This window comes from Melospiza georgiana, chromosome 31, assembly GCF_028018845.1.
Source record: "Melospiza georgiana isolate bMelGeo1 chromosome 31, bMelGeo1.pri, whole genome shotgun sequence".
In the NCBI taxonomy this organism is placed as follows: domain Eukaryota; kingdom Metazoa; phylum Chordata; class Aves; order Passeriformes; family Passerellidae; genus Melospiza; species Melospiza georgiana.
Genome location: NC_080460.1, coordinates 3,468,098 through 3,490,497, shown reverse-complemented (window position 1 = coordinate 3,490,497; position 22,400 = coordinate 3,468,098). Strand labels below are relative to the sequence as shown.

Sequence of the window (22,400 nt, the reverse complement as noted above, 5' to 3'; positions counted from 1 at the left end):
GGGGCCGGCATGTGGCGGCCGCTGGCCGCGCTCGCCGCCCGCGGCGCCACCGGAGGCACCGGCGGGGCCTCCCCCGGAGCCGCCCCCGGCCCCGCGCCGCTGCCGCTGCTGCTGGCGCTGCTCGCCCGCCACTGCGCCTGCGGGACGGCGCGCCGGGCCCGGCAGCGCGGCGGGCCCGGAGACGCGGCCCGCGGCACCGGGAGAGGAACCGGGAGCGGCGGCTCCGGGAGCGGCGGCTCCGGGCGCGGCCGCTGGGGAAGTTCCCGGGGCCGGTGCGGGCTGGGAGCGCCGCGGGGCGCCCTGATGGCCGCGATCGGTGCCGGGGCCTTCGTGTGGGACGGGCAGCGCATCGAGGAGGAGGAGCTGAGGCGGTGAGCGGGACACACCGGGAATCACGGCGGGAATTACGGGGATAACACCGGGAATAACGGCGGGGATTACGGGGATAACACCGGGAATAACGGCGGGAGTAATACCGGGAATAATAGAAATAACACTGGGAATAACGGCGGGAATAACAGTAGGAATAATGGCGGGGATAACACCGGGAATAACGGCGGGGATAATGGGGATAACAGTGGGAATAATACCGGGAATTACGGGAATAACGGCGGGAATAATACTGGGGATAATGGGGATAAAACCGGGAATAACACTGGGAACAACACCGGGAGTGACTGGGCTAATACAGGAATAACGGCGGCAATAACACCGGGATAATGGCGGGAATACCGGGAATCACGGCAGGAATGGTGGGAGAATACCGAGAAAAATACCGGAAATAGTACCGGGAATAATGAGAATAACACCGGGAATAACGGCGGCAATAACACCGGGATTATATCGGGAATGGGGGGTAACAGAAACGGGACGAACACTGGGAAAAACGGGAATATTGGGGTGACGGAATAACGGGGATGGGGGAGTGCCGGGAATAACAGGAACGGGGGGATAATGGGAATGGGACAGAGGGGACACCGGGGGTAAAAATCAGGGATTTGGCTCCCGGTATCCCATAAAAACCGGGAATCCCCCGCAGGTCGGCGCAGGCGCTGCAGCAGCTCGAGGACCCCGGGGCGTTCCCGGAGCAGGAGCGGGGCTGGGAGCCGGTGATGCAGCGGGAGCGGTTCCGCCTCTGGCGCCGCCCCATCCCCGGCTCGGCCCTGTTCCAGTACCGAGGTGGGGAATTCCCAAAATCCCCAATTCCCCAAATCCCAGATTCCCGAATTCCCAAAATCCTGGACTCCCAAAATTCCCGGATTCCCAAAATCTTGAAATCCCAAATTCCCCCAGATCCCAGATTCCCGAATCCCCAAATTCCCAAAACCCTGAGTTCCCAAAATTCTCAGATTCCCAAAATTTAAAAATCCCAAATCCCTGAATTCCTGAAATTCCCAAAATCCCAAATCCCTGGATCCCCAACTGTCAAATTCCCTAAAATCCCTGAAATTCCCAAATTTCCTAAATCCCTTAAATTCCCAAAATCCCAAATCCCTGAATCCCCTAAATCCTCAATTCCCAAAATCCCAAAATGTCAGATTCCCTAAAATCCCTGAAATTCCCAAAATCCCAAATCCCCGAGTCCCCTAAATCTTCAATTCCCCAATTCCCAAAATCCCAAATTCACAAATTCCTCCATTCTCAAATTCCCAAGATCCCAAATTCCCCAATTCCCAACTCACCCAATTCCCAACTTCCCCAAAATCCCTGAAATTCCCAAATTTTGGGATTCCTGGGATTTTGGGATTCCCGTGGTCCCTCAATTCCCAGGATTTGTGGATTTTTGGGGTTTTGGGATTTGCTGATTTTTGGGATTTTCCTGCAGTTTTTGGCTCCTACACCGACGTCACTCCCAGGCAATTCTTCAACGTCCAGGTGAGCAGAATTCCCAAAAATTCCCAAAAATTCCTTGGAAATTCTTGGAATTATTGCCAGGATTTGACTCCAGGGCTGGGAATCTTTGGGATTTCCCTGTCCCCATTTTTCTGGGATTTCCCTGGAATTCCTGGGTTTTTTGGGATATTTCCCAGCTGGACACCGAGTACCGCAAGCAGTGGGATTCGCTGGTGCTGAAGCTCGACGTGGTGGAGCGGGACCCGGCCACGGGATCGGAGGTGATCCACTGGGTCACGCAGTTCCCGGTGAGAGATTTGGGGTTTGGGATTTGGGACTGGGATCTGAGGGGATCCACTGGGTCACACAGTTCCCGGTGAGAGATTTGGGATTGGGGATTTGGGGTTTGGGATTTGGGACTGAGATCAGAGGGGATCCACTGGGTCACGCAGTTCCCGGTGAGAGATTTGGGGATTTGGGATCCTTTGGGATTGGGGATTGGGATTTGGGACTGAGATCAGAGGTGATCCACTGGGTCACACAGTTCCCGGTGAGAGATTTGGGGTTTGGGATTTGGGATTTGGGACTGGGATCTGAGGGGATCCACTGGGTCACGCAGTTCCCGGTGAGAGATTTGGGATTGGGGATTTGGGGTTTGGGATTTGGGACTGGGATCTGAGGGGATCCACTGGGTCACGCAGTTCCCGGTGAGAGATTTGGGATTGGGAATTTGGGATCTGGGATTGGGATTTGGGACTGAGATCAGAGGTGATCCACTGGGTCACACAGTTCCCAGTGAGAGATTTGGGATTGGGGATTTGGGGTTTGGGATTTGGGATCCACTGAGTCACGCAGTTCCCAGTGAGAGATTTGGGATTGGGGTTTGGGATCTGAGGGGATCCACTGGGTGACACAGTTCCCGGTGAGAGATTTGGGATTTGGGATCCTCTGTGATCTGGGATTGGGGATCCACTGGGTCACACAGTTCCCGGTGAGAGATTTGGGATTGGGATCCTTTGGGATCTGGGTTTGGGAATTTGGGATCTGGCTTTGGGATTTAGGACTGAGATCAGAGGTGATCCACTGGGTCACACAGTTCCCAGTGAGAGATTTGGGATTGGGGTTTGGGGTCTGGGATTTGGGATCCACTGGGTCACATAGTTCCTGGTGAGAGATTTGGGATTGGGATCTGGGATTGGGGATTTGGGATCTGAGGAGATCCACTGGGTCACACAGTTCCCAGTGAGAAACGGGATTTGGGATCCTTTGGCATCTGGGATTTGGGATTGGGGTTTGGGATCTGAGGTGATCCCAAATCCCCACAGTTCCTGGTGAGAAACGGGGTTGGAGTTTGGGATCTGGAATTTGGGGTTTTGGATCTGAGGGGATCCACTGGGTCACACAGTTCCCAGTGAGCATTGAGGGATTTGGGGTTTAGGATTTGGGATTGGGCCCCAGCCACGGGCTCAGAGGGGATCCATTGGGTCATGCAGTTCCTGGTGAGAGATTTGGGATTGGGCATTTGGGATCTGGGATTGGGATCCAGCCATGGGGTCTGAGGTGATCCATGGGGTCACCCAGTTCCTGGTGAGCAAAGGGAATTTGGGATTTGAGATTTGGGGTTTGGGATTGGGATTTGGGATCCAAGGTAATCCACTGGGTCACACAGCTCCCAGTGAGCCACTTGGGATTTGGGACTGACTCCATGCCTTGGAATCCCTTTGGGATCTGGGATTTGGGATCTAGAACTGGGCTAGTGGCTGATTCCATTCCTTGGGATCTGGGACGGGGTCTGGGGTCCATTTTGGGATCCTGACCCCACTGACCCCGTTGCAGTACCCGATGTACTCCCGGGATTACGTTTACGTCCGGCGCTACAGCGTCGACAGCGACCGCAACCTCATGGTGCTCGTCTCCAGGTGGGGCATCCCGCAAAAAAACCCCACAGAATTCCCAAATAAACCTGTGGAATTCCCAAAAAAACCCCACAGAATTCCCCCCAAAAAGTCCCCTGCAATTCCCCAAAAAAAACCCCACAAAATTCCCCAAAAATCCCACGGGGAAATCCCAGAAAAAAACCTCATGGAGTTCCTAAAAATCCCCCATGGAATTCCCAAAATAAACCCCATTGAATTCCTGGAAATCCCCCATAGAATTCCCAAAAAATCCCCCATGGAATTCCCACCCCAAAAATCCCAATTCTCATCGTTTTCCCAGGAATTTTTTGGATTTTCCCTCTCCCCCACCTCCAGATTCTTTTTGGGATGGTCCCGAATTCCTGAAAAAATTCCCAAATAATCCCCACAGGGCTGTGGAGCATCCCGGGATTCCCGAGGACCCCGAGCACGTCCGGGTTCGGAGCTACGAATCCCACATGGTGATCCGGCCCCACCGCGGCTTCGACGAGGTGGGAATGCCCAAAATCCTGGAAAAACTGGGAAAAATCCAGGGGGAAATTGGGGAAAATCATGGGAAAAACTGGGGGGAAATAGTGGGGAAAATCACAGGAAAAATTTGGGGAAAAACCCTGGGAAAATCACAAGAAAAATCCTGGGAAAACTGGTGGGAAATAGTGAGAAAATTGGGGGAAAATCCAGGAAAGTCACAGAAAATTTGGAAAAAAAATCTGGGGAAAATCCTGGAAAAATCACAGAAAAATCCCAGGAAAATTGGGAGGAAATCCCAGGAAAATTCTGGGAAATCTTGGAAAAACTGGGGAAAATCTGTGAAAATTCTGGGAAAACATCCTGGAAAAACTGGGGAAAATCCTGGGAAAATACCAGGAATAACTTGGGAATATCCTGGGAAATACTGGGAAAAACCACAGAAAAACTGGGAAATCTGAGGAAATCCCAGGATTTTGTGAGGGTTGGGATCAGGTTTGGGAGTGGGATTCGGAAAAGGGGGTGGAAAATGCCCAAAAATTGGGGAAGCCCCCAAATAATTTGGAGAATTTGGGATCTGGGGGTGGTTTCTGGGCCAATTCCCGCCAGGGATTGTTGGGATTTTGGGGAATTTTGGGTGATTTTGGTGTTTTCCAGAACGGCTTCGATTACCTGCTGACGTACAGCGACAACCCCCAGACCGTGTTCCCGCGCTACTGCCTCAGCTGGATGGTGTCCAGCGGTGAGAATTCCCAAAAAAACCCCCAAAATTCCAGGGAAATCTTGAGGAAAAGAGGGGAGGAAGAGAAGGAAAAACTGGGGGAGAAAAGGGGGGAAAATTGGGGGGAAAAATGGTGAAAAAGGGAGAAAAATTAGAGGAAAAAGTGGGAGAAATTGAGGAAAAATTGGGGGGGAAATGGCGAAAAAATGGGAAAAATTGGGAGAAAAATGGGGGAAAATGGAGAAAAAATTGGGGAAAACAAGGAGAAAATTTGGGAGAAGGGTTTCCCACCCTTTGGGGTCTCCAGGGATGCCGGAGTTCCTGGAGAAGCTGCCCTGAGGAAAAAGGGAAAAACCTGAGAAAGATGGGGGAAAATAGAAAAATTGGGAGAAAAAGTGGGAGAAATGGAGGAAAATTTGGGGGGAGAATGGCGAAAAAATGGGAAAAATTGGGGGAAGAGGGTAAAAAACTGGGAGAAAATAGGGAAATATTGGGAAAACAATTGGGGAAAGAAGGGGAAAATTGAGAAAAAAATGGGGGGAAATAGTAAAAAATTGGGGAAAAAATCGAGGAAAAATGGAGAAAAAATTGTGAGAAAAATGAGGAAAAAATGGGAAAAACTGGGGGGAAAAAAAGGAGAAAACTGGGGGAAAAGGGGGAAAATTTGGGAGAAGGGTTTCCCAGCCTTTGGGGTCTCCAGGGATGCTGGAGTTCCTGGAGAAGCTGCACTTGGGAAAAGGGGAAAATGGGGAGGCAAAAGGAAAAAATTGTGGGAAAAAGGGAAAAATTAGGGGAAAGAAAGAGGAAAAAAGATAAAAATTGGAGGAAAAAGTGGGAGAAATTGAGGAAAAATTGGGGGGGGAAATGGTGAAAAAAATTCGGGGAAGAGGGGAAAAAATTGGGAGAAAAATGGGGAAGAAATGGAGAAAAAATTGGGAAAAGTTGGGGAAAAAAAAGGAGAAAATTGGGGGAAAAGGGGGAAATTTTGGGAGATGGGTTTCCCACCCTCTGGGGTCTCCAGGGATGCCGGAGTTCCTGGAGAAGCTGCACTCGGCGGCGCTGAAGGCCAAGAAGATGGAGCTGGAGCTGAGGGATTACCTGAGCCCGGCCAAGAGCCCCGAGCCCCGCGGGGCCGCCCAGCACCTGGAGTACGCCTGAGGGAACGGCCGGAAAACAGCTGGAAAACATCTGGAAAATGGTGGGAAAACAGCAGGGAAACATCTGGAAAAACGGTGGGAAAACAAAGGGGAAACGACCACAAAATGGCGGAAAAACGATCAGAAAATGGCGGGGAAACGGCCACAAAATGGCGGAAAGGAAGAAGGAAAATGGCGGGAAAACGGCCACAAAATGGCGGAAAAAAATTCCTGGAAAATCCCCAGGAAAACTTTGGGAATGGATGGGGAAATGCCAGCAATAAACTGGGGGAAAAAAACAAAAAAAAACTCTGGGGGGGTTGTCCCAGAAGCACTGGAAATAAACTGGGAAAAAAATCCTAAAAATTGTCCCGGAAATATTGGGAGTAAATTTGGGAATTGTTGTAAAAGCAATGGGAGAAATAAATGGGAATTGGCCCAGAAATCCTGGGAGTAAAATGGGAAAGAAAATGGAATTCCCAAGATTTTGGGAATTTTTGGGATTTGGGGTCAGAATTCCCAAATTTGGGGCTGGAATTCCCGGAATTGGGTCAGAATTTTTGGGATTGGGGTTGGAATTCCCAGGATTGGGGTTGGAATTTTTGGGATTGGGGTCAGATTTCCCAGGACTTGGGGCTGGCAAAAAAGGGAATTTTGTGGTGGTTTTTTGGGATTTTGGGGTCGTCACCCTCAGGGATTTTCTCTTCCCAAAATTCCTCCCTCCTCCCCCCCTAAAATTCCCAAAATTCTCCAAAATTCCGGAATTCTGAACCTTTATTGCACAACCGCAGCGAGGGGATCCCAAATTCCCCCCAGAAATCCCAGATTTATCCCCAAATTCCTCTGGGAATGGGATTTTTGGGGTTGGGGTTTTTTGGGAATGGGGGATTTTTGGGAACGGGGAATTTGGGGATTTTTGGGAACGGGGAATTGGGCTTGGGATTTTGGGGAATTCTGGGAATGGGAAATTGGGAATTTTTGGGATTTTGGGGATTTCCCTGAGTTGTTCCCAATCCCGGGGGGAGCTCAGAGCGGGACCCCCCAAAAAAGCCTCGTACCGGGGGGAAGAGGGGACACTGGGGACAGCATTGGGGACATTGGGAGTGTCCCTGTCACAGGGGGTGGCACTTAAAACGTGTCCCTTGTCCTACACAGGGGACACTGGGGACTGTCCCTTCACAGGGGTGGCACTTGGGGCTGTCCCTGTCACAGGGAGGGGACATTTGGAGTGTCCCTGTCACAGGGGGTGGCACTTAAATTGTCCCATGGAGGGGACATTGGGGACTGTCCCTTGTCCCTGGGGTGGCACTTGGGAGTGTCCCTGTCACAGCACAGGAGTGGCACTTTGGGGACTGTCCCTGTCACAGAGGTGGCACTTGGGGATGTCCCCTGTGCCAGGGGGTGGCACTTTGTGGCAGGGTCCCCACGGGGGTGTCACAGTTGGTCCCGGTGGCACTCGGGGACACTCCTGGGGACAATCCGGGTCTGTCACAGCCTGTCCCGGTGGCGCTTGGGGACGATGACGCGCGTGGCCCTGCGCTCCGAGATGTGGCGCCGCACGCGGCCCGGGGGCGGCTCTGTCACCAGCGAGGGGCTCGAGTGGCACTTGGTGAGCGGCGCGGGGACGGGGGGACACTCGGGGCTGTCCCCAAGGTCCCCAAGGTCCCCGAGGTCCCCGCCGCTGTCCCCGAGGGTGGCGCTGTCCCCGCTGTCCCCGCGCAGCCACGCCCCCAGAGCCTGCACGTAGGTCAGGCAGCGCTGGCGCTGCGGGGACACGCGCGTCACCAACCGGGGTGGCACCGATGTCACCCCTCGTGTCACCCCAGTGGCACCGGGTCACCCCCTCCCTCCTCCTGGTCGCTGTGTCACTCCCTGGTGTCCCCACTGTTCCCACTGTCCTCGATTCAGTGTCCCCGATGTCCCTGTGCCACCCCAATGATGTCCCCAATCCCTCAGGGTCTCCCTGATGTCCCCAATGTCCCCATTGTCCCCAGCGTTCCCATTGTCCCCAATCCCCGAATGTCCCCATTGTCCTCATTGCCCTCTCAGTGTCCCCGATGTCCCTGTGCCACCCCAGTGTCCCCCCACTGTCCCCACTGTCCTCAATCCAGGGTCCCCACTGTCCCCTTTGTCCCCATTGTCCTCATTGCCCTCTCAGTGTCCCCAATGTCCCTGTGCCACCCCAGTGTCCCCATTGTCCCCAATGTCCCCATTGCCCCCATTCTCCTCAATGTCCCCAATGTCCTCAATGTCCCTGTGCCACCCCAATGTCCCTGTGCCACCCCATTGTCCCCATTGTCCCCTGCTGGTGTAGGAAGTCCCCGTGTGCCTGGTGTCCCCAATGTCCCCATTGCCCCCAATGTCCCCATTGCTCCCCATGTCCCCGATGTCCCCACTGTCACCTCGTGGCGTAGGAAGTCCCCGTGTGCCCGGTGTCCCCATTGTCCCATTGTCCCCAGTGTCCCCATTGCCTCCAATGTCCCCGATGTCCCCACTGTCCCCAATGTCCCCATTGTCACCTCGTGCCGCAGGAAGTCCCCGTGTGCCCGGTGCTCCTCCTGCTCCCGTCCCCGTCCCTCGGGCAGGAGCCGCTGGTGCTCCAGGAGCTGGCACGTCACTGTCCCCAACCAGCGGCGCAGCTGGCACTGCTGCTGCTCCTGGGGACATTGGGGACACCAATGGGGACATTGGGGACATTGGGGTCACTGTCCCCCCAACCAGCGGCGCAGCTGGCACTGCTGCTGCTCCTGGGGACACTGGGGACACCATTGGGGACATCACTGGGGACATCATTGGGGACATGGAGTTGGCCCTGCTGCTGCTCCTGGGGACACTGGGGACATCACTGGGGACATTGGGGTGGCACAGGGACATTGGGGACACTGGGGACATGGAGCTGGCCCTGCTGCTGCTCCTGGGGACACTGGGGACATCACTGGGGACATTGGGGTGGCACAGGGACATTGGGGACACTGGGGACATGGGGACGACAAAAGGGACACTGGGGACATTGGGGTGGCACAGACCAAAGTTGGGGGTTTTGGGCCATTTGGGGTTTTTGGGGTTCCTGTGGGATTCGGGATATTTCCATGGGATTTTTAGGATATTTTAGGGGGTTTTTGGGGTTTCCATGAGACGTAGGATATTTCAATGGGATTTTTGGTGTCTTGGAGATGTTTTTGGGGTGTTTGGGATATTTTTTGGGGTGTTTCTCACCGGGGGGCAGCGGCTGGGCGCCAAGGGCAGGGTGGGATATTTCTGTGGGATTTTTGGGGGGTTTTTGGGGTGTTCCTCACCGGGGGGCAGCGGCTGGGCGCTGAGGGCAGAATGGGATATTTCTGTGGGATTTTTGGGGGGTTTTTGGGGGGTTTTTGGGGTGTTCCTCACCGGGGGGCAGCGGCTGGGCGCCGAGGGCAGGATGGGTCTCACGAAGCGGCGCCGGGACCCCACGGCCGCGGGGAACGGCGGCGACGAGCAGAGGGCGGCGGCCACGTTGATGCCAAACACCCACTGGGACAGCTCCTGGGGGCTCCTGTGACGTCACGGTGACGTCATCAGCGGCGTCACGACGACGTCACACCCGCCAAGCGTCCCGCGCGCCGCAAAAACCGCAAGTATTGCAAAGAAGCCCAAACACCCCCAAATTACCCCGAAAATACCCCAAATTTACCCCACAAATATCCCAAAATTATCTGTAAAATGGCCCCTAAGATAACCCCAAAATACCCCAAAAATATTCCTCAAAATACAAAATAAATTCCCCCCAAAAATTCCTCCTAAGGTAGCCTAAAAATACCCTCCAAATACCCCAAAAGTCCCCCTGAAAATTCCCCCCGAAATACCACAAAGTTACCCCAAAATACCCCTTAATTACCCCCAAATTTCTTCTCCAAAAATTCCCCCCAAATACCCCCTAAAATACCCCAAAAATATTCCAAAAATTACTCCCAAAAATACCCCCAAAATACCCCAATAATATCCCAAATTATGTTTTTAGGATTTTAGATTTAGGACTCTTTTCAGGATTTGAGATTTTTTTTTCCATATTTGGGACTTTTTTTTTTATTTGGGGTTTTTTCCATATTTGGTTTTTATTCCATATTTGGGATATTTTTTTTATTTGGTTTTTTTTTTCCATATTTGGGGTTGTTTTCCATACTTGGCATTTTTTCCGTATTTGGAATTTTTTCCCATATTTGGAGATTTTTTTCCATATTTGGAATTTTTCCTCATATTTGGAGATTTTTTTCCATATTGGAGATTTTTTTCCATATCTGGGATTTTTTCCATATTTGGGGGCTTTTTCCATATTTGGGGTTGTTTTCCATATTTGGCATTTTTTCCATATTTGGAATTTTTTTCCATATTTGGTGTTTTTCAGGATTTGGGATTTTTTCCAGAACCGTCATTTTTTTAGGATTTTGCAATTTTTTAGGATTTTGCAATTTTTTTAAAGATTTTTTCATTTTTTCAGAATTTTGCCTTCTTTAACCCTTTCCGAGCCACTTACCCTTCCAGGATTTTTTCCCCAGCTTTAGGATTTTTCCCCAGCTTTAGGATTTTTTTTTTTTTTAGGATTCCCTCCTTTTTTTGGGGTTTTTTAGGGTATTTTTGGCCCCTTACTGTGCCTGGCAGAGGAACTCGCGCCGGTCCCCGGTGCGCAGCAGGAACACGTTGGGGCGCTTGGTGTATTTGGGGTGCGGCTGGGCCAGGGCGTGGGGCAGCCCCAAAACCTCCTCGGGGCCCTCGGGGGGGTCCCTCTGCAGCGCCAGGAGGGGCCCCCGGAGCTCGGCCCTGAAACGCTTCCAGCCCCGCCGGCCCCACGGGGCTGGGGGCAAAAAAATCCCAAAATTAGTAAATCATAAAATATCCCCGATAAAACCCCATTAAATCCACCACAAATCCCATTAAATTCCCCCAAGTCCCATGAAATTCCCACAAAATCCCATTAAATTAATCCGAAATCCACCCCAAACCAGCCCCGCCGGCCCTACGGGGCTGGGGGGAAAAAAAATCCCAAAATTAGTAAATACTAAAATATCCCTGATGAAATCCCGTTAAAATTCCAGCCCAAATCCCATGAAATTGCCACAAAATCCCGTGAAATTCTACCCCAAACCAGCCCCGCCAGCCCCAGTGAGCTGTGGGGGAAAAATCCCAAAGATTATTAAATCCTAAAATATTCCAAATAAAACCCCATTAAATCCACCCCAAATCCCATTAAATTCCCATAAATCCACCCCAAATCCCATTAAATTCCCCTAAATCCACCCCAAACCAGCCCTAAAATATCCCAAACAAAATCCCCATTAAATTAATCCTGAATCCACCCCAAACCAGCCCCGCCGGCCCCAGGGAGTTGTGGGGGAAAAATCTCCAAATTAATAAATCCTAAAATATCTCATAAATCCAGCCCAAATCCCCCAAAATTCCCACAAATCCACCCCAAATCCCATTAAATTCCACTAAAATCCAATAAAAATCCCCCAAATCCCCCAAACCGACCCTTTTTGCCATCGCTCTCTGCCAGGACCTTCCCCCCAAAAATCCCATAAACTTACCAAAAACATCCCATAAAATTCCCCCAAAATCCTCCCAGAAATCCCCAAAAATCCCCAAAAATCCCCCAAAATCCCCAAAATCCCCCAAACCGACCCTTTTTGCCGTCGCTCTCTGCCAGGACCTTCCTGGCCAGGACCCCCCTGCGGGCGGGGCCGGGGCCCCCCAGGAGTTCCGGGGGAATTTCGGGATTTGGGAATTTTGGGGCTTTTTTGGCCTTTTGGGACTCGGGCTCGTCCTCGTCGTCCCTGTGAAAATCCCAATAAAAATCCCGTTAAACTGGTGGGGAAAATTGCAGAAAATCCCAGAAAATCTGACCCAAAACAACCTGACACAAACCTCACAAAATCCCAGAAAATCCCATAAATTCGGCATCAAAATCCCATAAAATCTGACCCAAATCCCACAAAAACCCCATTAAATAGATGGTAAATAGCAGAAAATCCCACAAAATCCAACCCAAATCCCACAAAAAATCCCACAAAAATCCCATTAAATTGGTGGCGAAGTAGCAGAAAATCCCACCAAGTCCAACCCAAATCCCATTAATTTGGCACCAAAATCCCATAAAATCCGACCCAAATCCCATAAAATTCAACCAAAATCCCACAAAAATCCCACAAAAACCAACCCAAACCCCCCAAAATCCCATAAATTCCCCCCAAAATCCCATAAATTCCCGCTCACGTTGCCCATTCCAGTTTCCGGCTGCGGATGGAACCGTACAGAGCCTGAGGGGAAAATTGGGATTTTTTAGGGGTTTTTTTAGGGTTTTTAGGGGTTTTTTTGGGATATTTTTTTCTAATTTTTAAAGGATTTTTTGGGGGATTTTTTAAAGGATTTTTTTGGGGATTTAAAACAAAAATTTGGGGGGATTTTTTAAAGATATTTTGGGTTTTTTTCTGGGATTTGTTTTCAGATTTTTTGGGAGATTTTCTTAGGACTTTTTTAGGATTTTTCCCCCCATTTTTGGGGCTTTTGTGGGGCTTTTTTTTAGGATTTTTTGGGGATTTTTTAAAGGATTTTTTAAAGTTGGTTTGTTTTTTTTTTTTTCATTTTGGCGGGGGACATTTTTAGGATTTTCAATCTTTATTTTTTGGGTGTCTTTTAGGATTCTTCTTTAGGACTTTTCTGGGATTTTTTTTTCCAGATATTTTTCAGCTTTTTGGGGGGATCTTTTTAGGATTTTTTGGGGATTTTTTTAGGATTTTTGGGGGCATTTTTTTAAGATTTTTAAAGGAATTTTTCGGATTTTTTGGGGTATTTTCGGGGGGATTTTTAAAGGATATTTTTAGGAATTTTTAGGATTTTTTGGGGGTTTTTTTGGGGTGTTTTTGGGCACCTTGAGCTGCTCCCGGGGGAAGTCCTGCCCGTCCATCATCCCGCTCAGGTTGGTCACAAACTCGGAGCTGCTCATGGCCCGGCCCAGGCGCTGCGGGGTGGGGACAAAGTCACCCCAAAAACGGGAAAAAACCCCAAAATCTGCCCCCAAACCGCCCCTAAATGCTCCAAAATGCCCCAAAATCACCTCAGAAATGTTAAAAAAACCCCTGAATTTGCCCCAAAACTGCCCCAAAATCAACCCAAAAAAGGAGAAAAACCCAAAAGGAACCCCAGGGATGATTCACCCCAAACCCAACCCAAATCTGCCCCAAAATCCCAAATCTGCCCCCAAATCCACCCCAAAATCCCAAATCCACCCCAATCCCCCTCCCCAAATTCCACGTGGGGATTTTAGGGGATTTTCTGGGGATTTTTGGGGGTTTTTTTTGGGTATTTAGGGTCATTTTTGGGGTCGCCTTACCTGGATGCGAGCTCCGTTGGATTTTGGGGTATTTTGAGCAGATTTGGGGTAATTTTTAGGGTTATTTTGGGGTTTTTTTCTGGGACATTTGGGGATTTAGGGTTATTTTGGGCTATTTGGGGTTTTTTGGGGTGTTTTTTTGGGAGTTTTTTGGGGGTTTTTTTGGGGGGTGTCTCACCTGGCCGTGCAGGTCGGTGTTGAGCAGCATCAGGGCGCAGGTGAGGGTGTGAACGGAGTCTGGGGGGGATTTTGGGGTTTTAGGGGATCCCAAATCCCCCCAAAGGGACCCCAAAACCCCTAAAGGGACCCCAAAAATCCCCTGAAGGGTTGGATTTGGGGTTTTTAGGGTCGGTTTTGGGGTGGATTTGGGGTCTTACCAGCAGAAGGAAAAGCCCCGGCGTTGCAGCAGGGATTTGGGGTGGATTTAGGGTATTTAGGGTCAGTTTTAGGGTGGATTTGGGGTCTCACCAGCTGACAGAAAAGCGCCAGGGTTGCAGCGGGGATTTACGGTCAGTTTTGGGTTTTTTAGGGTGGGTTTTAGGGTGGGTTTGGGGGTCTCACCCTCAGAAGGAAACATGCCGGGGTTGCAGCAGGGATTTGGGGTGGGTTTGGGGTATTTAGGGTCAGTTTTGGGGGTCTCACCAACTGAGGGAAAGGTGCCAGGCTTGCAGCAGGGATTTAGGGTCAGTTTTAGGATATTTAGGGTCATTTTTGGGGTATTTAGGGTCAGTTTTAGGGTGGATTTGGGGTCTCACCAGCCGAGGGAAAGGCGACGGGGTTGCAGTGGGGATTTAGGGTCAGTTTTAGGATATTTAGGGTCAGTTTTTGGGTGGATTTGGGGTCTCACCAGCAGAAGGAAAGGCACTGGGGTTGCAGTGAGTATTTGGGGTGGATTTGGGGTATTTAGGGTCGGGTTTAGGGTGGATTTGGGGTCTCACCCTCAGAAGGAAAAGCCCTCGGGTTGCAGCAGGGATTTGGGGTGGATTTGGGGTATTTAGGGTCAGTTTTGGGGGTCTCACCAACTGAGGGAAAGGTGCCAGGCTTGCAGCAGGGATTTAGGGTCAGTTTTAGGATATTTAGGGTCAGTTTTGGGGTATTTAGGGTCAGTTTTGGGGTCTCACCAGCCGAGGGAAAGGTGCCAGGCTTGCAGCAGGGATTAAGGGTCAGTTTTAGGATATTTAGGGTCGGTTTTGGGGTATTTAGGGTCAGTTTCAGGTCTCACCAGCCGAAGGGAACAGCCCGGGGTTGCAGCGGTGGAAGCGGCTCGAGAAGTGCCCCAGGACTCGCTCGCGCTCCTGAGTCTCCCCCGAGAGCACCAGGGCCCGCAGGAACTGCCTGGGGCACCCCCAAAAACCCCAAAAGTGACCCCAAAACCGCCCCAAAAAATCCCCAGAAATTCCCCCCTAAACCCCTCCCAAAAATCCCCCAAATTTCCCCCGGAATGACACAAAAAATCCCCCCTCCAAAATCCTTCCAAAGTCCCCCGAATTTCTCCACAAAAAATCTCCAAATTGCCCCACAAAATTGCCCCAAAAAAATCCCCTCAAATTTCCCCAAACAATCCCCAAATCCCTCCCAAAGTTGCCCCAAAATCCCCTCAAAAAAATCCCCCAAAATCCCTCCAAACTCCCTCCAATTTCCCCACAAAAAACCCTCTAGATTTGCCTCAAAATTGCCCCAAAATTGCCTGAAACAGTCCCAAATCCAACCCAAAATCCCCCCTAAAATCCTCAAATAATTCAAATGATCCCAAAAATAGCCCCAAATCTTTCAAAAAAATCCCAAAAGTTCCCCCAAAAATCCCTCCAAATCCCTCCCTGAAACCCTGAATTCCCCCCAAATAATCCCCAAATTATTCTAAAAATCCCAAATTCTCCAAAATTCCCAATTTTCCCCCCAGTTCTTACCTCAGGGCCTGCTCCAGGCTCAGCCCCTGGAACTGGAAGAGCTCCAGGTACTCCCGCGCCACCCGAGCGCTGAACTCCGTGCTGGGAAGGAAAATTTGGGACAAAAATCCTCAATTCCCACCCCAAAAATCCACAATTCCCACAAAAATCCTCTATTCCCCAAAAAAAAATTCCATAATTCCCACCAAAAAATCCTCATTTTTTCCCCAAAATTCACTTTTTTCTCCCTCAAAATCCCCATTTTTCTCCTCCAATTTCCCGTTTTTTTCTCCAAAATTCCCATTTTCCCCCCAACTTTTACCCTCAAAATCCCCATTTTCCTTCCCAAACCCCTCATTTTTCCTCCCAAAATTCCCTTTTTTTTTTTTCCCCAAACCCCATTTTTCCCCAATTTTCCCAAATTCCCGGTTTTTCCCCCCAATCTCTCACTCCTTGCGCAGGTACGAGGCCACCTGGGACTTCCTGACCCCGTCCAGGCGGAAAAGGCGCCGGGCCAGGGCCTGGGGGTCCTCCCTGAGGGGAAAATGGAGGAAAAAAGAGATTTTTGAGGTAAAAATAGGGGAAAATGGGGATTTTTGAGGGGAAAATGGGAATTTTGGGGTGAAAAATGGGAATTATGAGGAAAAATATGGGGGAAAATTGGGATTTTGGGAAGAAAAATGGAGATTTGAGGGGGGAAAATCGGGAATTTTGTGTGAGGGGAAAATGGGAATTTTGGGGGAAAATGAGGGGGAAATTGAGGGGAAATGGGAATTTTGGGGAAGAATGGGAATTTGGAGGGGGAAAAATTTGGAATTTTGGGAAGAAAAATGGGGATTTAGGGGGAAAAATTGGCAATTTTGGGGGGAGAAAATGGTGGGGGGGGAACAGAAATTTTGAGGGGAATAATGGGGGAAAATTGGGAATTTTTGGGGGAAAGATGCGGAAGAATGGGAATTTTGGGGGGGGAAAAATGGGAATTTGGAAGGAAAATTGGGATTTGGGGGGGGAAGATGGGAATTTAGAAGAAAAATATGGGGGAAGATGGGAATTTTGGGGTGGGAAATGGGGATTTTGGGGAAAAAGGGGGAAGGGTCCTAATGGGGTCTGGGGTCTCGGGGGGTTCCTCACCTGGGGGGCTCCAGGCTGGTTTTGGGGGGCGGCTCCTCAGGGTCGGGGGGGGGACCCCCCAAAAATCCCGGGGCTTGGGGGGGGGCCGGGGGGGTCCTGAGGGGATTTTGGGGGGTCCTGAGGGGATTTTGGGGGGTCCTGGTGGGGTTTGAGGTGGATTTGGGGGGATCTGGGGAGATTTGGGGGGATTTTTTGGGGGCTTAGGGGAGATTTGGGGTGGATTTGGGGCATTTTGGGGGGGTCCTGAGGGGATTTGGGGTGGATTTGGGGCATTTCTGGGGGGCTTAGGGGAGATTTGGGGGGGGTCGTGGGGGTATTTGGGGGAAATAAGGGGGGATTTGGGGGGGCTCAGAGAGGGTTTGGGGTGGATTTGGGGCATTTTGGGGGGGTCCTGAGAGGATTTTGGGGGGTCCTGGGGCAACCTCGGGAGATTTTGGGGGAATTTTGGGGGGCTCAAGGGGGATCTGGGGGGGCTCAGGGGGGATCTGGGGAGATTTTGGGGCATTTTGGGGGGGTGCTGAAGGGATTTGGGGAGATTTTGGGGGATTCTGGGGGCGCCCCGGGGGCTTTGGGGGGGTTTGAGGGCGGTCAGGGGGTGGAGGGGGCTCTGGACCCCCCATTTTGGGGGGAAATTTGGGGTTTGGGGTCCCCATTTTTGGGGGATTTGGGGTTCCCATTTATGGGGTGAATCTGGGGGAATTTGGGGTCTTTGGGGTCCCTCTTTTTGGGGCAAGACTGGGGGGATTTGGGGTCGCTCTTTTTGGGGCCAGTTTGGGGGTTCTGAGGGGATTTGGGGTCCCTCTTTTGGGGACAAATTTGGGGGAATTTGGGGTCCCAATTTTTGGGGTAAATCTGGGGGTTCTGGGAGGTTTTGGGGTCCCTCTTTTTGGGGCAAATTTGGGGGCATTTGGGGGCTTTGGGGTCTCCATTTTTGGGGTAAATCTGGGGGGATTTGGGGTCCCTCTTTTTGGGGTAAAAATGGGGTGATTTGGGGACTTTGGGGTCCCTCTTTTTGGGGCCAGTTTAGGGGTTCTGGGAGGTTTTGGGGTCTCCCTTTTTGGGATAAATCTGGGGGTGCTGCGAGGTTTTGGGGTCCCTCTTTTTGGGGTAAATTTGGGGGCATTTGGGGGCTTTGGGGTCTCTCTTTTTGGGGTAAATCTGGGAGGTTTTGGGGTCTCCCTTTTGGGGGTAAATCTGGGGGGATTCGGGGGCTATGAGGTCCCTCTTTTTGGGGCCAATTTAGGGGTTCTGAGAGGTTTTGGGGTCTCCCTTTTTGGGATAAATTTGGGAGGTTTTGGGGTCTTTGGGGTCCCTCTTTTAGGGGCACATTTGGGGGTTCTGGGAGGTTTTGGGGTCCCTCTTTTTGGGGTAATTCTGGAAGGTTTTGGGGTCCCTGTTTTTGGGGTAAAACTGGAGGGATTTGGGGCAAATCTGGGGGGATTTGGGGGTTTTGGGGTCCCTCTTTTTGGGGTAAATCTGTGAGGTTTTGGGGTCTCCCTTTCTGGGGTAAATCTGGGGGGATTTGGGGTTTTTGGGGTCCCTCTTTTAGGGGCACATTTGGGGGTTCTGGGGGGATTTGGGGTCCCTCTTTGTGGGGTAAATCTGGGGGGCTTTGGGGTTTTTGGGGTAAATCTGGGGGGATTTGGGGTCCCTCATTTTGGGGTAAATCTGGGGGGTCCCAGGAACTGGGGGGCTCCTCCAGGGGGGTGGGGGGGTCCGGCCCCCCCCATTTTGGGTCCACCCGTTTGGGAGGGTCCCCAAATTCCAGGGGTGGATCCAAGGGGTCCCCAAATTCCAGAGGCGGATCCGGGGGGTCCCCAAATTCTGGAGTTCTGGGTGGTCCTGGGGGAGGAGGAGAAGACACCAAGGGGGGGTCCCCAAATTCCAGGGGGTCCCCAAATTCCGGGGGGTCCCCAAATTCCAGGGGATCCCCGAATTCTGGTGGGTCCCCAAATTCTGGAGGCGGATCCGGGGTGTCCCCAAATTCCGGGGTTCTGGGTGGTCCTGGGGATGGAGAAGACACCAAGGGGGGGGGGGTCTCCATCAGGATTGGTGGGACCCCTCCCCAAATTAACCCAATCCCCCCCAAATTTGGGGTGCCCCACTCACCCCAGCCCGTGGTGGTGGTGGTGGCGGCTCCTGTGCGGTGGCACCCGAGGGTGGCATCGAGGGTGGCACCGTGGGGACGCCAGGGGGGCACCCCCGGGGGCAGCGGGCGCTGGAACAGGGGGTTGGTGTGGAAATGGGGCTCCTCGTCCAGGTCCTCCTCATCATCCAGGTCATCCTCCAGGTTCTCCTCATCCAGGTTCTCCTCATCATCCAGGTCCTCATCCACGTCCTCATCCAGATCCTCCTCATCCAGGTTCTTCTCCTTCATGTTCTTCTCCTCATCTAGGTCCTCCTCATCCAGGTTCTCCTTGTGTTCATCTTCATGGGAGGAGTCACCGTGGTCATGGTGGTCATCACGGTCATGGTGGTCATGATGGTCATCTAGGTCATTGTGGTCATTGAGCTCATGGTGGTCATCACAGTCATTGCGGTCATCACAGTCATTGCGGTCATCATGGTCTTTGTGCTCATCGTGGTCATGGTGGACATTGTGGTCATAGTGGTCATCAAGGTCATGGTGGTCTTCATGGTCTTTGTGGTCATTGAGGTCTTTGTCGTCATCAAGGTCATTGAGCTCATGGTGGTCGTCACGGTGGTCATGGTGGTCATCGTGGTCTTTGTGGTCATCATGGTCATGGTTGTCATCTAGGTCATTGTAATCATCATGGTCCTTGTGGTCATGGTGGTCATGGGGGTCATCACAGTCATTATGGTCATTGAGGTCACTGAAGTCATTGTGGTCATTGAGGTCATGGTGGTCATCATGGTCATTGTGATCATCCAGGTCATGGTGGTTATCATGGTGATCTAGGTCATGGTGATCATGGTGGTTATCATGGCGGTTATCGTGGTCTTTGTGGTCATCAAGGTCATTGTGGCCATCGCGGTTATCACAGTCATGGTGGTCATCGTGGTCATCATGGTCATGGTGGTTGTCACCATCATGGTCACCTTCCTCTCCCTCCTGGCTGAGTCTGGGGGCTTGGGGCCTGGAGGAGATGGGACCATCCATGGTGGTCCCATCCATGGTCATGGGACTGGGGGAGATCCTGGAATCCACGGGAACGTTCTCTGGAGAAATCGCTTCATCAGGGGTCACGGGCCTGGGTGAGGTGGGACCATCCATGGTCACAGACCTGGGTGAGGTGGGACCATCCATGGTCACAGGCCTGGGTGAGGTGGGACCATCCATGGTCATGGACCTGGGTGAGGCAGGACCATCCATGGTCACGGTCTTGGCCAAGGTGGGACCATCCATGGTCACAGGCTCAGGTGACATCCTTGAATCCACAGCCAGGTGCTCTGGAGAGAAGGTCCCATCTGTGGTCATGAATTGGGGTGAGGCGATCACATCCATGGTCACGGTCCACGATGAGGTCTCACCACCCATGGACATGATGCCCCCAAAGAAGAACTCAAAGCTTTGGTTCCTGGGAATGGCCTGGGATGGGATGTCCTCATCCATGGACACCTGCAGGATCTCCTCAAACATGGATCCATGGCCTTGGAGCTCCTGGGAGATGCTCCCATCCATGGGCATGGGCTTGGGTGGGATGGAGCCATCTGTAAACACCTGGGAAATGTTCTCATCCATGGGCATGGATTTGGGTGGGATGTCCACATCCGTGCACGCCTGGAAGATCTCCTCACGCATGGATTCATGGTCGCGGAGCTCCTGGGAGAGCTCCATGGCCATGGATTTGGGTGGGATGGAACCATCTGTGGACATCTGGAAGATGTTCTCATCCATCAACATGGATTTGCGTGGGGTGTCCTCATCCTCGGCCATGGATTTGGGTGGGATGTCCTCATCTACAGCCGTGGGTTTGGATGGGATGTCCTCACCCATGCACACCTGGAAGATCTCCTCAAACGTGGATTCAGGGCTTTGGAGCTCCTGGGAGACGTTCCCATCTATGGTCATGGATTTGGGTGAGATGTCCTCGTGTGTGACCATTGGTTTGGGTGAGATGTTGCCATCCATGGGTTTGGGTGGGATGTCCTCATCCATGGACTTGGGTGAGATGTTGTCATGTGTGACCACGGCTTTGGGTGAGATGTTCTCATCCACGAATACCTGGAAGATCTCCTCAAACCTGGATTCTTGGCCTTGGAGCTCCTGGGAGATGCTCCCAGCCCCATCCTGGTGGTGGTCCTGAGGATGGTCCTGGGCCAGGTCCTGGTGCTGTTGTTCCCCAGTGTCCGTCTGTCCCTCGATGGCGCCCTGGAGCTCCTGGACACAGAGCTGGGCACGGAGCAGGCTGGCCCAGAACACGTCCGGGACTGCGGCCGGAGCAGGGGTCAGTGCAGGGGTCAGGGTGGGGGTCAGGGTGGGGGTCAGTGCGGGGGTCAGGGGAGTGGTCAGGGTGGGGGTCAAGGCAGTGGTCAGTGCGGTGGCTTGGGTGGGGGTCATGGTCAAGGAGGGGGTCTGGGCAGTGGTCACTGCAGGGGTCACTGCAGGGGTCAGCTCAGGGGGCAGCAGTGTCCGTGTGGGGGTCAGCTCAGGGGTCACTGTGGGGGTCAGCGCAGGGGTCACTGCAGGGGTCACTGCAGTGGTCACTGTGGGGGTCACTGCAGGGGTCACTGTGGGGGTCACTGCAGGGGTCAGCGCAGTGGTCACTGTGAGGGTCAGTGTCCGTGCGGGGCTCTCGGCCCCTCCCCCCGAGAAGGCGATGGCGTCCAGCGCCGGCAGCGCCACGGGGGGGGCAGGGGGGGCCCTGGGGGGGTCCATGGGCACTGCTGGACCCTCCCTATGGCCGGAGAGTGGACAGTGGGTGTGCAGTGACCATGGAGCAGTGCCGGACCCTCCCTACGGCCGGAGAGTGGACAGTGGCCCTGCAGTGACCGTGGGTCAGTGCTGGACCCTCCCTAGGGTGGCTCCACAGCGGCCGGAGGAGTGACCGTGGGTCAGTGCCGGACTTCAGGCAGTGGCTCTGCAGTGGCCGGAGTGTCCAGAGGAGTGACCATGGTGTGGGGAGAGCCTGGGGAGAGGAGGAAGAGGGAGAAAGGGATGAAGGAGGGAGGGAAAGAGGGAGGAGGGAGAAGGAGAGAGGGAAGGGAAGGAGAGAGGGAAGGGAAGGGAAGGGAAGGGAAGGGAAGGGAAGGGAAGGGAAGGGAAGGGAAGGGAAGGGAAGGGAAGGGAAGGGAAGGGAAGGGAAGGGAAGGGAAGGGAAGGGAAGGGAAGGGAAGGGAAGGGAAGGGAAGGGAAGGGAAGGGAAGGGAAGGGAAGGGAAGGGAAGGGAAGGGAAGGGAAGGGAAGGGAAGGGAAGGGAAGGGAAGGAAGGAAGGAAGGAAGGAAGGAAGGAAGGAAGGAAGGAAGGAAGGAAGGAAGGAAGGAAGGAAGGAAGGAAGGAAGGAAGGAAGGAAGGAAGGAAGGAAGGAAGGAAGGAAGGAAGGAAGGAAGGAAGGAAGGAAGGAAAGAGAAAAAAGGATTCGAGAGAGGGAGGGAGGAAGTGCAGGAGGAGAGAGGGAAGGAGAGAGGGAGGGAGGGAAAGAGGTGAGGAGGGAGAGGGATGGAGGAGGAAGAGGGAGAGTGGGAGTAAGGAAGGAAGGAGGAAAAAGAGTGGGGAGAGGGAGGGAAGGAGGGAGGGATGGAGGAAGGAAGGAGGAAAAAGGATTCAAAGGAGGGAGGGAGGAAGTGCGGGAGGAGGGAGGGAAGGTGCAGAGGAGGAGGAAGGAGAGAGGAGGAGGAAGGAGAGAGGAGGAGGAAGGAAGTGCTCGGCGGAGGGACGGAGGGCGCGGAGGAGGAAGGAGGAAGGACAGCGAGGAGGAGGAGGAGGAGGGCACAGCGAGGGCTCCGGGGGTCTCCCCGACCCTCCCCCGGTGTCACCTGCAAGT

At 52.6% G+C, this 22,400-nt stretch overlaps 2 protein-coding genes across 4 annotated transcripts; one reads left to right on the top strand and one right to left on the bottom strand.

Annotated features, from left to right (window-relative positions):
* Positions 1-229: 229 nt before the first annotated feature.
* STARD7 (StAR related lipid transfer domain containing 7) lies at positions 230-6,440 on the top strand. Of its 3 annotated transcripts, XM_058042452.1 has the most exons (9): positions 230-371; positions 1,040-1,179; positions 1,826-1,875; positions 2,031-2,114; positions 2,514-2,540; positions 3,670-3,752; positions 4,141-4,240; positions 4,875-4,959; positions 5,960-6,440. In XM_058042452.1, the coding sequence occupies exons 1-9, from the start codon at positions 304-306 to the stop codon at positions 6,094-6,096; spliced, it is 774 nt and encodes a 257-aa protein (XP_057898435.1). In that variant the 5' UTR covers positions 230-303; the 3' UTR covers positions 6,097-6,440. The 3 variants fall into 3 exon arrangements, with proteins under 3 accessions (XP_057898435.1, XP_057898434.1, XP_057898436.1); XM_058042451.1 differs by lacking the exon at positions 2,514-2,540 and having other exon boundaries at positions 2,031-2,141; XM_058042453.1 differs by lacking the exons at positions 2,514-2,540; positions 5,960-6,440 and adding an exon at positions 5,246-5,295 and having other exon boundaries at positions 2,031-2,141.
* Positions 6,441-7,562: 1,122 nt separating this feature from the next.
* On the bottom strand, positions 7,563-21,294 carry LOC131094769 (uncharacterized). The gene is made up of 15 exons (XM_058042320.1): positions 18,564-21,294; positions 18,176-18,458; positions 16,455-16,550; positions 15,774-15,857; positions 15,345-15,425; positions 14,660-14,772; positions 13,616-13,674; positions 12,976-13,065; positions 12,321-12,364; positions 11,758-11,881; positions 11,580-11,607; positions 10,698-10,902; positions 9,462-9,606; positions 8,594-8,731; positions 7,563-7,838 (listed from the first exon to the last, which is right to left on the bottom strand). The coding sequence occupies exons 1-15, from the start codon at positions 21,292-21,294 to the stop codon at positions 7,563-7,565; spliced, it is 4,497 nt and encodes a 1,498-aa protein (XP_057898303.1).
* Positions 21,295-22,400: the final 1,106 nt, after the last annotated feature.